General features: G+C 27.5%; 1 protein-coding gene and 1 pseudogene across 6 annotated transcripts; both read right to left on the reverse strand.

Annotated features, from left to right (window-relative positions):
• Nucleotide 1: 1 nt before the first annotated feature.
• On the reverse strand, nucleotides 2-3,516 carry LOC145947203 (putative cytochrome P450 12a5, mitochondrial; annotated as a pseudogene). The gene is made up of 8 exons (XR_014427136.1): nucleotides 3,506-3,516; nucleotides 2,761-2,902; nucleotides 2,239-2,483; nucleotides 1,823-2,006; nucleotides 1,573-1,745; nucleotides 706-784; nucleotides 442-644; nucleotides 2-371 (listed from the first exon to the last, which is right to left on the reverse strand). The product of XR_014427136.1 is annotated as a putative cytochrome P450 12a5, mitochondrial (transcript).
• LOC145947190 (uncharacterized) lies at nucleotides 2,760-10,179 on the reverse strand. 5 transcript variants are annotated; one of them, XM_083056981.1, is made up of 14 exons: nucleotides 9,919-10,178; nucleotides 9,431-9,603; nucleotides 9,120-9,343; nucleotides 8,790-8,972; nucleotides 6,401-6,419; nucleotides 5,865-6,097; nucleotides 5,615-5,779; nucleotides 5,363-5,515; nucleotides 5,221-5,295; nucleotides 5,055-5,117; nucleotides 4,763-4,977; nucleotides 4,502-4,661; nucleotides 4,237-4,429; nucleotides 2,760-2,902 (listed from the first exon to the last, which is right to left on the reverse strand). In XM_083056981.1, exons 6-13 carry the CDS (start codon nucleotides 6,088-6,090, stop codon nucleotides 4,290-4,292), a joined length of 1,197 nt encoding a protein of 398 aa, XP_082913107.1. In that variant the 5' UTR covers nucleotides 6,091-6,097; nucleotides 6,401-6,419; nucleotides 8,790-8,972; nucleotides 9,120-9,343; nucleotides 9,431-9,603; nucleotides 9,919-10,178; the 3' UTR covers nucleotides 2,760-2,902; nucleotides 4,237-4,289. The 5 variants fall into 5 exon arrangements, with proteins under 5 accessions (XP_082913107.1, XP_082913110.1, XP_082913109.1 ...); XM_083056984.1 differs by lacking the exon at nucleotides 6,401-6,419 and having other exon boundaries at nucleotides 5,221-5,286; nucleotides 9,919-10,179; XM_083056983.1 differs by lacking the exon at nucleotides 6,401-6,419 and having other exon boundaries at nucleotides 5,221-5,289.
• Between the last annotated feature and the right edge of the window lie 3,508 nt (nucleotides 10,180-13,687).

Genomic DNA, 13,687 nt, shown 5'->3' on the forward strand with positions numbered 1-13,687 from the left:
TTACTTACTGTTTAACACAATGAACATAAATACACTTTTATTGTAACTTTTAAATTATTCTGTTAATAAAATAATATGTAATTTGACATAAAATATATATCTGTTTTTTTTTACCTCATATGTATATTTTTACAGAAAAATAATTCTACGTGATATAATCATATAATAAAGATGTATATTCTGTTACATCTATTAATTATTATATATATGTTTCTTATATCTTTCTAATCTTGTCTGAAATTTATATTTTTTATTATCCTTTAATTCCTATCTAAGAATCGAAAACGTAACGATTTATTTGGTATATTAACCATATGAAATTGACTTTGGATATCAGCATAATCGTATTCAATTGTGAATTCTCGTACCAACTGTAAGAGAAAATATAAAATTTAGCCATTTTCCTATTACATCTATTGCTTTATTGCGTGCAAAATTTACCTTTGCAGTGAGCAACATCATTTGCATTTCAGCCATATCTTTTCCTAAGCAGGATCGTATACCATGTCCGAAAGGTAGACATGAATACTCTTGAAAAGGGTTACTCGTATTTTCGATCTGTTTCAACCATCTTTCTGGCTGATACTTGCCTTCTTCAAACTACTCCGTTGCGATGTTATTTGATTCGCCGTTATGACGAAAGTCTAAAACACAAAAATTATTTATTATCTTACATATAGATTTGAACTAACACTTGCAACTTACCCCCTTCGGTATCGTGTATCCATGTAGCGAAATTGTCGACGATAATAATCTCGTCAAATAGGGAAATGCAGGTCGCAACCTTTCACATAAAAAAATATTATATATAGTACATATAACATTATATTCATAAAACAATATTATATTATACATACAGGGGTTCCTAATAATTAAGTGCGAAAAATTTTAGGGGATGATTCTTTGTCGAAAATTAAGGGAGGTTTTTCATATAAACATATCCTCCTATATCCCTCCCTGAAGAGTTACAGTCCTTCAAAGGGGAAGGTAAAAATTAGGTTTTTACTTTTCTTTTTGAAAACTATTGATTTTACGAAAAAAAAGTTTCTAAAGAAATCAAGCTTTTTAACGCATATTTTTAGATGATCACATTCCGATTAAAAAGTTCTAATAAAATATTGAATAGGGGTTCTTAATTTTATCTTCTTATAACGATACGAGAAGACTTAAAAAATATTATTAAGTATTCTTTTTCCCCTAATAGAAAATATTCACCAAATTTTATTTTTTAACTTGTCCAAAATTTGAGAAAAAAATTAAAAATGTTTACCTCCTCCTTTGAAAGAATATAACTCCTCAAGAAGAGATACAGGAATACATGTTTATATGAAAAACCTACCTTAATTTTCGACAAGAATCATCTCCTAAAATTTTTCGCACTTATTTAGAAATACCTTGTATATAATATAGTAATAAATAAATAAATAAATATATTATATAACACTTCTTGTTTATTTTTCTATTACGTTGCTTATTATAGGAACTAATGTGTGTATAACTATTCAAAGTTTTTTTAAATTATAATGGAGAAAGACTATAAAGCTATTATTTTATTTTTATAAATTCTATAACCTAAGGCTTTCCTTTATGCATGTTTTTAGATATGGCATGTTTTCCAAGGCTTCTTTTGTCATAGCTGCTTTATTTGTTTTAGGTAAAATAGAGATAATTTCGTCATATAATCGTTTTTGTATTCTAGGATTTCTCGCTAAGAAATAAAGCAGGAACGCCTCGCAATTAATAACCTAAAAATAAAAAAAATATTTATTATATATATTTATATTTTTATTTCTTGTTTATATCAGATTATATTGCACATTACAGCCTGAACGCCTAGAATAATCATATCCATCAAAAGGATAGCAATATCTTCAGAATGGATACCCCGAATTATCATCTTTTCGAGCAATGAGAAATTTTTTTCTTCATTCGTAGATTTTTCTGGTTTTGATAGCGAAGAAGTCTGCAGTTTGCTCTGCATTTGATGAATATATTTTCCAATAATCCTAAAGTAGAGATTCATGTGTGTAAATATATGAAATCAACAAAGCATAATATTACTAAAAATTAAAAGTTTTATGGTCATCACATACAATCAAATTATAATTTATAATTATAATTATTATTGTTAAAAATAGAATTATTATTATATAATAAATATACACACAACAGAATGATAATATATTTGATAAGATATTTCTTGTTGAGGTGTTCTGTCAAATATTTCATATAACTCACTCGTCAAGGATGTCGCAAGCTGCAAAAAGTTTTTTGGCGAATGGAGTTTCGAAAAATCTCCACACTTGAAATCCAGTTTCGCACCGGCTCATATATGTATGAGCGGTACTTAACGCATCCATAACTTTTGTAGCCTCGGACGTTGATTTCGAGAAATCGAGAAAACTAAGATGCCTATTGAACATCATTACATAGAAACATTCCAGACCCCATGCGGTGAGGTCCTGATGAAAATTCGTTGGTACCTATTGTTAATAATAACAAATAATAACTAAAATACTACTTTTCAAGTTTATTTATTATTATATTAAGCTATGTTTGACAATACTATGTGTTATCATCTTTGTAAAATTTATTCCCTTATGAGATTTATATACCCATACATAAAAGATTGCTTTTTCATAATTTTTCTTTACTCTTTAAACGTTATTTTGTATGTTATTTAATTAACATTACTATACAAAATTTTTTTTAACATTAAATTTTTTAATATTAAATTTAGTTTTTTAACATATAGCATACCTCGTCTTGTCGATTGCGTATTCTACGAATTTTGTTAACCAGTTCGCCACACACTAAATTCAGTTTTCCGACATAATTCGAAATTGTTTCATGGAACGGCTGATCGACTTTGTCTTTCACTTCTAACCACTCCAAACCTTGTCTGATATTTTATAAAATTTACATTTATTTTATACAATTATTGCATTATTTAATGTTTTATAAAAAAAAACATAAAATATTTTTATAAAAAATATATAAATTAATAAATACTGTTATATATTTTACATAAATTCTTTTATATAAATATTTTTATATAATTATTTTATACAAATATTTTTATATAAATATAAATAAACAAATATGATTAAATTCGCATATTTATTTAATTTAAGCAAAATGTTTTACTTATGATATCAACGTTTTGTATATATAATTAGATTTATTATTATCGTATATATTATATATATATTTTTGTATATAAATAATACAAATATATAAAATATATAAAAATGTTTTGTAAATATTATAATTAGATTAGAGATTTATTATTTTATATATTTTATAATACGATATATTATACTAATACGATATATTATACTAATATACACCCTAGTGTATATTAGTATAATATATCGTATTACTGAAAATTATGAAAGAATTATCAGTGACGCAGTTTGTTTCAATCTAACGCAAATTACATATATAATACTTTGAAATTAAATATTCAATTTTCAGATATAATTTTACTTTTTCAATGTACTACAATTTTTTCATTTTTCCGATATAAACTGATAATTTAATGAAAAATTTTGTGTTGCTCTTGTAGCACCACTTGTCTGAATAAGATATGAGTCTATATCTAGGAAGAAAAATCAGTATCTCAAAGTTTAAGCCAGTGCGGACTCTGTATCCAAAAGGAAACAGTCCCAGCACCCACTGGCTTAAACTCTAAAAATCTCGTCGGTGCGGACTCTGTCATTTAAAAATTGACAGTCCCAGCACCCACCGGCGAGATTTTTAGAGAATTCTTTGATTAATATTGTATTCGTCTGAGTAAGGATCTACGAAGATAAATCGTCAATATCTCAAATTTTAAGCTAGTGCGGACTCTGTAACCAAAAGGGTACAGTCCCAGCACCCACTGGCTTAAACTCTAAAAATCTCGTTGGTGCGGACTCTGTCATTTAAAAATTGACAGTCCCAGCACCCACCGGCGAGATTTTCAGAGAATTCTTCTTAATGAATTATATAAAAGTTACATTACATTATACATCCGATGAAAAAATTGTAGCACATTGATAAAACAAAAGAAAACTTAGTACTTAATCACAATTTCAAATCCCTACTACATTAAAGTCTATTGTAAAACTTGACCTTATTATATGCTATGTATATATTTCATCTGCATTTAGAAGACTGAGGACTGTTATTTATTAGGATAAACAAAAAGAAAAAGAAAATTGTATCTTATTTACTACACGATAAGATAGTTACGTGTTGTCTAAAGACTGCCCATAAAGTTGAAGTCCAGTGAAGATCGAATGTGTTCAATCGATGCGATTATCTTCTTCGTTTCCCATGGCCTTATCAAATCTTTGTTTCCTTTGTTTGGCAAAGCGTAGCCATTCCGCTGCTATATGATCAAATTGGGATTCTGTCAGGCTTATGTTGCGCAACATTATTTCTCCTAGAAACAAAAATTAATATCTTGAGCTCATAAACATTTTGGTTTGTACATTTACTAGGATCTATAACATACTTCTCATAAGTTTCGTCATGCATAAGTCCACGATTCGAAAATTATTTCGTAATCCTTTCCACGAACAATTCATGGCACATTCATCCGTGAATATTTTTTTCAAAGTTCGATAGATACTATCTCTTGAATTATTTCCTCCGATTTTCGATAGTAATTCTTTCTATAAAACAAAAAATACATGTTACATGCATTATAATTATATAAATATTAATAAAATGCGATTATCAAGTTCATAAAAGTAAAATATAATATAAAACTTACAAATTGTGTCACTGCCTCATCCGTAGTTTTTAATAAATTATCGAATTCTTTTATAGTATTGATTGTTGTAAGTGGTAAAAATTGTGCAATAAAAGCATCATTATTTTCAACCACATTGATTGCACGATTTTTAAGGGAAGTTCTATTTAAACGTTGATTTATATCTCTCAATGTGATATGGATTGCAGCCATCATGCGTAACATTTTTTTATTTTCTGTAACAAACAATAAGAGTTAAAATAAGTTAAATTAAAAGATGTGTTAATAAAATGCAAGTAAAAAGAATATTTACGTTTTATATTTAAATCTTCCTTATTCTGAGTTGAGGTTGAGGCTGCATCATTTACATTATATTCTGAAATATAAAACAAAAGTTACTCTTTTTTTATTTGTTCCATATTATAATGTAAATTTGTTTACTGTTTCTATTGTATTTTTATAATTTTTGAACTACATACCTTCAAATATTACCGGCACATTCCGAATGTCTATATTTTCGTCCATTGAAAAATTATTTTCTTCTTCTTCTGAAACTTTATTATTATTGAATATTATATTATTATTATTACAATTATTATTATTTCAATTATTTTTAGATACCATGTTCTGGACTTGAAGTTGCATTCTGTGCACTTTCATCATATGTTTGTTTTCGTACGTTAGAATTGTTAGAATTATTGTTAGAATTATGCATCGTAAAGTTGTTTGGGCAAGATGGTGGCATAGACACTATATTGGCATCACACTGTTTTCCTGGAAAGTTGCAATAAATTTCATGTTAAAATTATAACATTGAAATTAAAAGGATAATTAATTAGGATAAAAATTAATATACGTTTTTATGATACATACTTCTTATCTTGTTATGTTTTCGAGATTGGGAACTTTCACATTCCTCTTCCTCACTGCTATATCGGGTGCATGGCACATGTTGCCTTTTCCCTCTTCCCAATCGTTCTTCATCTATCGTCTGATAATTGGAATCTGCAGCGTTTTTTCGAGCTGATTCCAGAGATGCTAAAGAAGAAAAATTCTTAAAATTTTGTGTACATGTATTCCATTATTTTCAGACAAATATTAACACGTACATAAGTATACTTACAACAATATTTGATGAAATCGACTTCATGTCGAACCCAAGTGTCATAATTAGGAGTCGCATAGTTATTTATCAGTATTGCGCAATTTACTGTTCGAGGTGGCCACAAACACCATTGTCCATTGGCAGTTCTTTCCATCAACCAAGTTACTGGTATTTCAGAATATGAAGAATCCAATTTAAATTTTACAACAGCGTACTTCCTTGTACTTTCAATATTGTCATTCATTCTGAAACTGAAATAAAAAGAATATTTTAATTGAACATTCTCATAAATAAAACTTGAAAATTAATAAGCATAAAATAAAACAACATCTGTTGAAATGAATAATAGTCAAATTTAACATGCAGACAATTTTATAAATATTATATAAATATGAATTATAATTGTGTATATTATATAATTATATACAATAATTTTCGCTCTTCTTGCTCATAAACAATTGCATAATAATATTAAACAAAATAAAACTTAAAAAATATGATATATTCTTTTATAAAAAATTTATATACTAATTGATTTCAAATATTAAACCCACCTTATAAATGTTTGCCATTCTTCAATACAAAGGCAACGGATTAAGATTCAGTATTCATAACTTAAGGCAGAAGTAAAAATTGTAAAAAAAGAAGTAATAGATTGTAATATTGAAAAACAATTCTTAAAATTATTGAAAGAATCGACATATATAATACTAATGTATTGTTCCTAATTATTGGTGTGTTGAAGCGGTATTATTATATACGAATCAATTTCATCAGGATGTTTTATTTTTAAACATTTTTTTGTTATTCGTGTTATTGGAATTGTTATTGTATTATAAGTTGTTGCATTTGATATGACCAATATTCCAAGTTTTTCCGAATCGCATGGTACAGTAAAAAAAGATGTGGGATTTGAAAAACATTTTGCGCGAATAACTAAAATGCGATTATCTTCAAATATATCCAAAATGAAAACTACAAATTTGTCATCAAGAATAGTACAGTCATCCGGTTTGATATATTGTAATTCTAAAATTTTGAAATTGCACATGAGAAATTGTGTTATTATTTTTGTAAATAGCAATGGGATATTGCACCATGTGATAGGATCGAACTGGAAGTTGTAATTCTTCCAATACACGATTACATAATTCCTGTAAAGGTTTTCCAGAATTATGTAACTTTTTTTTAATTTTCTGCATATGGTTTTCAAATTTAAAACAACTAAAATTATCTAAGCAACCAAAAGTTTGCACATCACAGGCAAGGTAAATAAGATTGTGAACATTGTGCGAAATAAATTCGTCACCATAAATTTTTCCAAAATTAGAAACAAACCATAATAGCAATGAATCCGCATAAGCATTGAATTTTACACATAATTGAGAATCAGTTAAAATCCTTATAGCAACACTAAGAGAAAGAAAATGGTTGTAACAAGTGACAGATAACACAGATTTCATTGTTACAATTCCCGTGTACAATAAAAATTGGCGAAATCCCGTCGCTTTCCATCTATCTACGTCATGTAAAGCTCTAGGCTTTCTTGCAAATTCTGACGGAATATAAGATTTCATTGCGATTAAATGAGACGAAACAGAATTTATATTTTCTGTTGATAATCTAATGTTTTTATTTCCCCTACGCCATAATTGTAATAACCGTTTTACGACACCTAAACAAACGAGATCCATATAGTCTAGCGGAATTTGCGAAGCCATGCCAATAGAAAGATTTTCCAATATAGAATTACCCGTGTGATGTTCTATTTGACATCGATTTTTGAACATATCGTTTGTGCGTAAAGTGTTATGAGTCTCTGGAAAAATCACTCTATTATGTGCAAAATCACCATGTACATTGTGTACATTTGGAGCATGAAAAATACCCGGTATGACCTTTAGTATACGTTATAAAACATTTAGCTGGGGTATCACATACTATAGCATTAATAGAAATGGTATATTTTATATTAGAAACAGTTATACCATTTTTTGAAATGAAAATGAAATCATTGACAAAATCAGTCAGAAAATTATTAGCATCATTAGGTTTTGATGTATCGTGATATACACCAATTATAAAAGGCAATGTGTAGATATCTATTTTTTCAATAGATGCCATAATCGGCCAGAATTGGCTTCCTGAACTTTTAGAAATTGGTAAGCCATCTATATTTACATTTAAATTTATTTCGTTTTTCGTTATAAATTTAGAATATATTTTTATAGATTGCTCGAGAGAAGGCAAAAGACCAAAGTGCGCATAATGACCGCTCGCCACAGATTTTATATGATGTAAAGACGTGTTTCGTGGTGTTCGAAGTAAAATTCTAACATCGTTAGGTAATTCGATATGACCGTTTTTTTTTAGAATATGAAGCAGTTTATTAGCAGTATTGTGCGGAATATTATGTTCGATAATTAACGTTTGCAAATCTTTCCAGAAACTCATATGGTTATTACAATCAGAATTATTTGTCAATAATGAAATATCTTGTGAAATTACGCTATGTTCTTCATTGCTATTTTCATCAAACTGCGATGTTTTTGATAATTCATCACAGTTATTTAAACTACAAGATAATGTGTCACTTTTATGAAATGTATCATTAGAATTTTCGAAAGTAAATACCGCTTCTTCGTTTGCATTAGGAACTACGTTTGAAGCAGTTAATTGAATTGAATGAGAGTCTGTAATGTGATCTAATTCATGACTAATTAATTGATTTCTTCGCCTTTTAGTTAAATATCGATAATCTTTTGGCATGATTAAAATGGATTGCACAAACAAAAAGTGCTGAAAAATATATACATATATGCAAACAAATTTAAAAAATAAAACGTAATCAAACTAAAAAAAATATGAATTGCAAAAAATTAAATAATATCAAAAATTCATAATATGCATGTGTAAATGCAATTTAATAAATATATCGCTTACCAATGCAAGTAAAATCGCTGAGAATATGAAACTTCTTGGGAAGCAGGAAAAAGTGTAACGCAACAAAAGTGACTTCGAAAGGCCTTGTCTTCAAAATTGACTTTGACAGTCCTTAATATCTTCAAAAGCGACAACTTATTATGTACAAACGCGACAACTTATTATGTACAAACTCAAAGCAAACTGTAACACACAAACAGATAAAAATTTTACAAATATTATTACTAAATAAAACATTTTTACGCATAAATGTATATGTCAAAGGATATATTCAAGAATAAATCTCATTTTTGGGTGTGTTAATGCAATTTATAAATATATATCGCTTACCAATGCAAGTTGAATCGCTGAGAATATGAAATTCTTTGGGAAGCAGGAAATAATGTAACGCATTAAGTAACTTCAAAAGGCCTTCTCTTCAAAAATGACTTTGGTAGATCTTAATCGCTGAGAATAATATGAAACTGCTTGATAAGCAGGAAAAAGTATAATGCATTAAAGTGGCTTCGTAAGGTCTTGTCTTCTCAATCAGTGCGGGAACTTATATGTATAACCTTATCAAAATAAATTGTATCATACAAAAAGATTAAAATACAGTTGAAATACACAATAATAACTTACAATAAATATATATTAGGCACCTTTCACGTTCTGTGTCGCTGAGACGTGTTCTTCATTTGTTTATCTCTTCGCATTATTGAAAGGAACATCGTGAAACATTAGAACGCCATAAAACAATAAATCAATAAATATAACAACCATCAGGCCTTCCATAAAATTCCATGAAAGGACATGCTTCGTCTTCTTTTTTAGACTGTAAAAATAAATACTGGACATTATAATATATTATACAAAAATTATTATTGCATTATATTGTATAAGACGAGACAAAGCATAACAATTTATTTTATTATAAATTAACTTTTATAATTGCAATGCGGTTTTTATACAGACATAACCCAACTTCTTTGGGTTAAATATACTGTGGCAATATAGAAAAAATAATAAAATGCCAAAAATATATGCAACAATAATTTTCATTTTATATATTTCATTAAATATTCAACATAATATTTTAATATTTATAGTTTAAAAAGAAGATTATATCTTAGATTAAAAATGTACTTACCGAAGCATGTCCCTTTCTTGACGAAACCACAGATTTTAATAGGTGCGTTCGGGGAGACGCTATTAGCGCTGACAGCGTCATTCTATCTCTGTTACTTACTAAAAGGTGAACAAGGATAGAGCACGCTCACAGCTGTGACGTCCCGTCTAAATTTTAAATTTATATTTTTTAATACCCACTGCGCGCTATCTTTATTCCTGCATTCTATTAACAACTTTACCACAGTATATACAGTAGCGCAACTCTCTGTCGGCGCCTTTGAAGTTAGTGTTGGCCAAAATGGAGTGCGCATGTGCGAAATAAGCGAGTTGCCCAGTAATGCCATCTAAACTTCTCTCTCGCACACTCTTGTTTGTTCTCTCTCCAACTCATTCTCTTTCTAACTCAGTCATTACTAACATATCAGAATAATATGATTTAACAAAAATAATACAAAATAGAAAGAAATACAAATTATTATAATAATATGTATGTTAAAAAATAAATAAAAATTTCTAAAGCGTATCATTAATAAATAATATGAGACGTGTGTAATGTTAAAATAGACAAAGGCAAAAAAAAGAAAATATAATATATAAAAATTATTAACTATATACATTGTTATAAAAAAAATCATAGTATTATTAATTATATGTATCAAAATAATAAAATTATATATTATACAAAAATTTAATTGCACGCTATAAATAAGTGACAACGAGAAATAATAAAATGCAATATTTTTATAAAATAAAAAAATTATATTTATTAAATATATATTTTTGTATAATAATGTTAATATGAAGTATATAAATAAAATTTATGAAACAAAAATATAATCACATATAAAATATTTATTACAAATCACATATAAAATATTTATTACAAATTTTATTAATAAATAAAATTAAAAGTATTTTAGTTTTCCTAAAAATAACATGTTGATTTAATGTAGATATTCTAAAAATTACATTACATATTATATATTTATGATAAACAAAGAAATGTTTAAAAAATATTTTTATAAATATGCATATACATACATATATATATATATATATATATATATATATATATATATATATATACCTAATATCTCTATTTTTTCTTCCAAATTCTTTACCTGTCTATACCTCAGCTACTCGATCCACCTCGATACAAACAAGAAAGAACCTCAGAAGAGCAAAAGAAACTTTATATAAAATAATTAATAATATTATAATACATATAGTATAGTAAAAATACATATAGTAATAATCTATAAATAATGTTTTTATAAAAAATGAGATGAAATTAATTTTAATTACCGCTTTGTATACTTACTAATTATTATTCCAAATTGGCATGAGAATTATTGTCGCAATTAAAGAGGGCATTTAAATGTGTTAAGGCATTTAAATGAGACTGAGAGAGACCGAAACAAGTAAGAGTGAGTGAAAGAGAAGTTCAGATGGCACTACTGGGCAACTCGCTTACTTCGCGCATGCGCACTCCATTTTGGCCAACACAAAATCGAGAGAGTTGCGCTACTGTATATACTGTGACTTTACTCTTAATTTTACCTTTTAACAGAGAGAAACCTGAGAGCGGCCACCGCGATTCAGTGGACGCGTGTACTGATGCGCCCCCTGAGAAAGTAGACGTGAACTACGTCGTAACGCTCGGTAAAAAATATAGAATATGGTTCGAATCCGTGATATGGTTCATATCCAAACTATTCGGATAAGAACCGAGTTGAGAACCAGATGAGTCAGACAAGGACCAACAATCCATCGCTCTGACTTTTTCCCACCAACGAACGTCTCGCGGATTCATGCGGCGGCAGGCACGAGATTTCGCCTTTCGCGCGTAGCGTGTCACGTAATTCGAGGACAAAATTTTATGACGTTAAACTTTGGGCAATATATAAAAAATTAAATATATTAAATATAAGGTGTAAAATCAGATTATAAGTTAAATAAAAATTATATCCAGTTTCCTGAGTACATTAAAAAAATTGTTTTCTGACAGTGCATATTAAAAAAATTGTTGAATTAATTTTGTTTTACATGAATAAATATTCTAATTTGCATAAATAATAAAAAAAAAGTGCGAGTGACGGGAATCGAACCCGACTCACAATCAGTAACGTGATAACCACGGACTTAAGTGTACGTACTACGAGTCGGGTTCAATTCCCGTCACTCGCACTTTTTTTTTATTATTTATGCAAATTAGAATATTTATTCGTCAAAACAAAATTAATTCAACAATTTTTTTAATTTGCACTATCAATAAAGCATTTTATTATTTGTTTCATTTTATATTAAATATAACGTGTAAAATCAGGTTATAAGTTGAATAAAAATTATATCCAGTTTCCTGAGTAAATTAAAAAAATTGTTTTTTGAAAGCGCAAATTAAAAAAATTGTTGAATTAAATTTGTTTTACATGAATAAATATTCTAATTTGCATAAATAATAAAAAAAAAAGTGCGAGTGACGGGAATCGAACCCAACTCACAATCAGTAACGTGATAACCACGGACTTAAGTGTACGTACTACGAGTCGGGTTCGATTCCCGTCACTCGCACTTTTTTTTTATTATTTATGCAAATTAGAATATTTATTCATGTAAAACAAATTTAATTCAACAATTTTTTTAATTTGCACTATCAATAAAGCGTTTTATTATTTGTTTCATTTTATATCCCACACAGCACATGTAAATTCCGAGAATGTTCTGAGAATATCACAAAAGTATATTGCGTATGTTCTAGGAACATTCGAAATACATACTGCGATATACTGAGTATGTACTAAGAATGCTACTATGTCCGATTTTTCCTGCTTCTCAGTACATACTGAAAATATCTTTTAGTATATAATAAGTATATCTATAGAATGTCTTGAGTATGACATTGGTATATACATATATGTACTAATAATGTACTAATAATATACTCAAGACATTCTATAGATTAACTTATATTTTCTATATTTTATATATAAATATAAATGATATATGTTACCGTAAACACCCCATATTTGTTTTTTCATATACTTACTAGTAAAAATATGCAAATTTTGACTACTAAGTATACGGAAAAACAGATTTCGAGTGTTATGGTACATATATATATAATCCATTTATATTTATACTATAAATTTAACTATAAATTTTACTATAAATAAAAAAAGTTTGTGTAAAATATTAACATTTTGTTCACACATAAAATCTTTTTATTCAAATTTCTTAAATATATGTTATAATTGCACATATATTATTTGAACGTATAATTGCACTTTTATATTTTTTTATATAAACATTTTACTTATTATTATTTATTATTATATATATGTATATCATTTTTCTTATTTCACAGAAAGTATTAGATCACGAAGTTGATAATAATGTTCTTTCTGTGCAAACGCTGTAACATATAATAATAATTTCACATAAGAATACATTTAATAATATCTAACATATATTTAATAAGCTATATGTTGTTACTGAAATTAACTTTTAAAATCATTTTAAAAATTAATTGCAGTAATAACTTAGCTCTTACTTAATCGCACACTATATAATTAAAATATGTTATAAAACTCACTTGATTTTTGCGAATCCAGAGTTTCACTTTTATTTTTTGCATATCCCATCTATATATATATATATATATATATGTGTATATGCGGAGATACTTTTTCTTTAGAAAGATTCTGCAGAGATCACAAAGTGATAATTGATATAATAAACGACAATTGATAATGACGTCCTTTTTTTGTGCAAATAACGCTGTAACATAT

Source organism: Prenolepis imparis, unplaced genomic scaffold (genome assembly GCF_030444845.1).
Source record: "Prenolepis imparis isolate NDT839.2.m4 unplaced genomic scaffold, iyPreImpa1.0 SCAF_52, whole genome shotgun sequence".
Taxonomy (NCBI): domain Eukaryota; kingdom Metazoa; phylum Arthropoda; class Insecta; order Hymenoptera; family Formicidae; genus Prenolepis; species Prenolepis imparis.

Coding starts and splice junctions, on each gene's coding strand:
- LOC145947190 (XM_083056982.1), bottom strand. CDS start 6,090: ATGAATGACAATATTGAAAGTACAAGGAAGTACGCTGTTGTAAAATTT. Junction 5,780..5,864: donor CGATTTCATCAAATATTGTT/GTAAGTATACTT, acceptor TTTCTTCTTTAG/CATCTCTGGAATCAGCTCGA. Junction 4,662..4,762: donor ATGAGGCAGTGACACAATTT/GTAAGTTTTATA, acceptor TTTGTTTTATAG/AAAGAATTACTATCGAAAAT.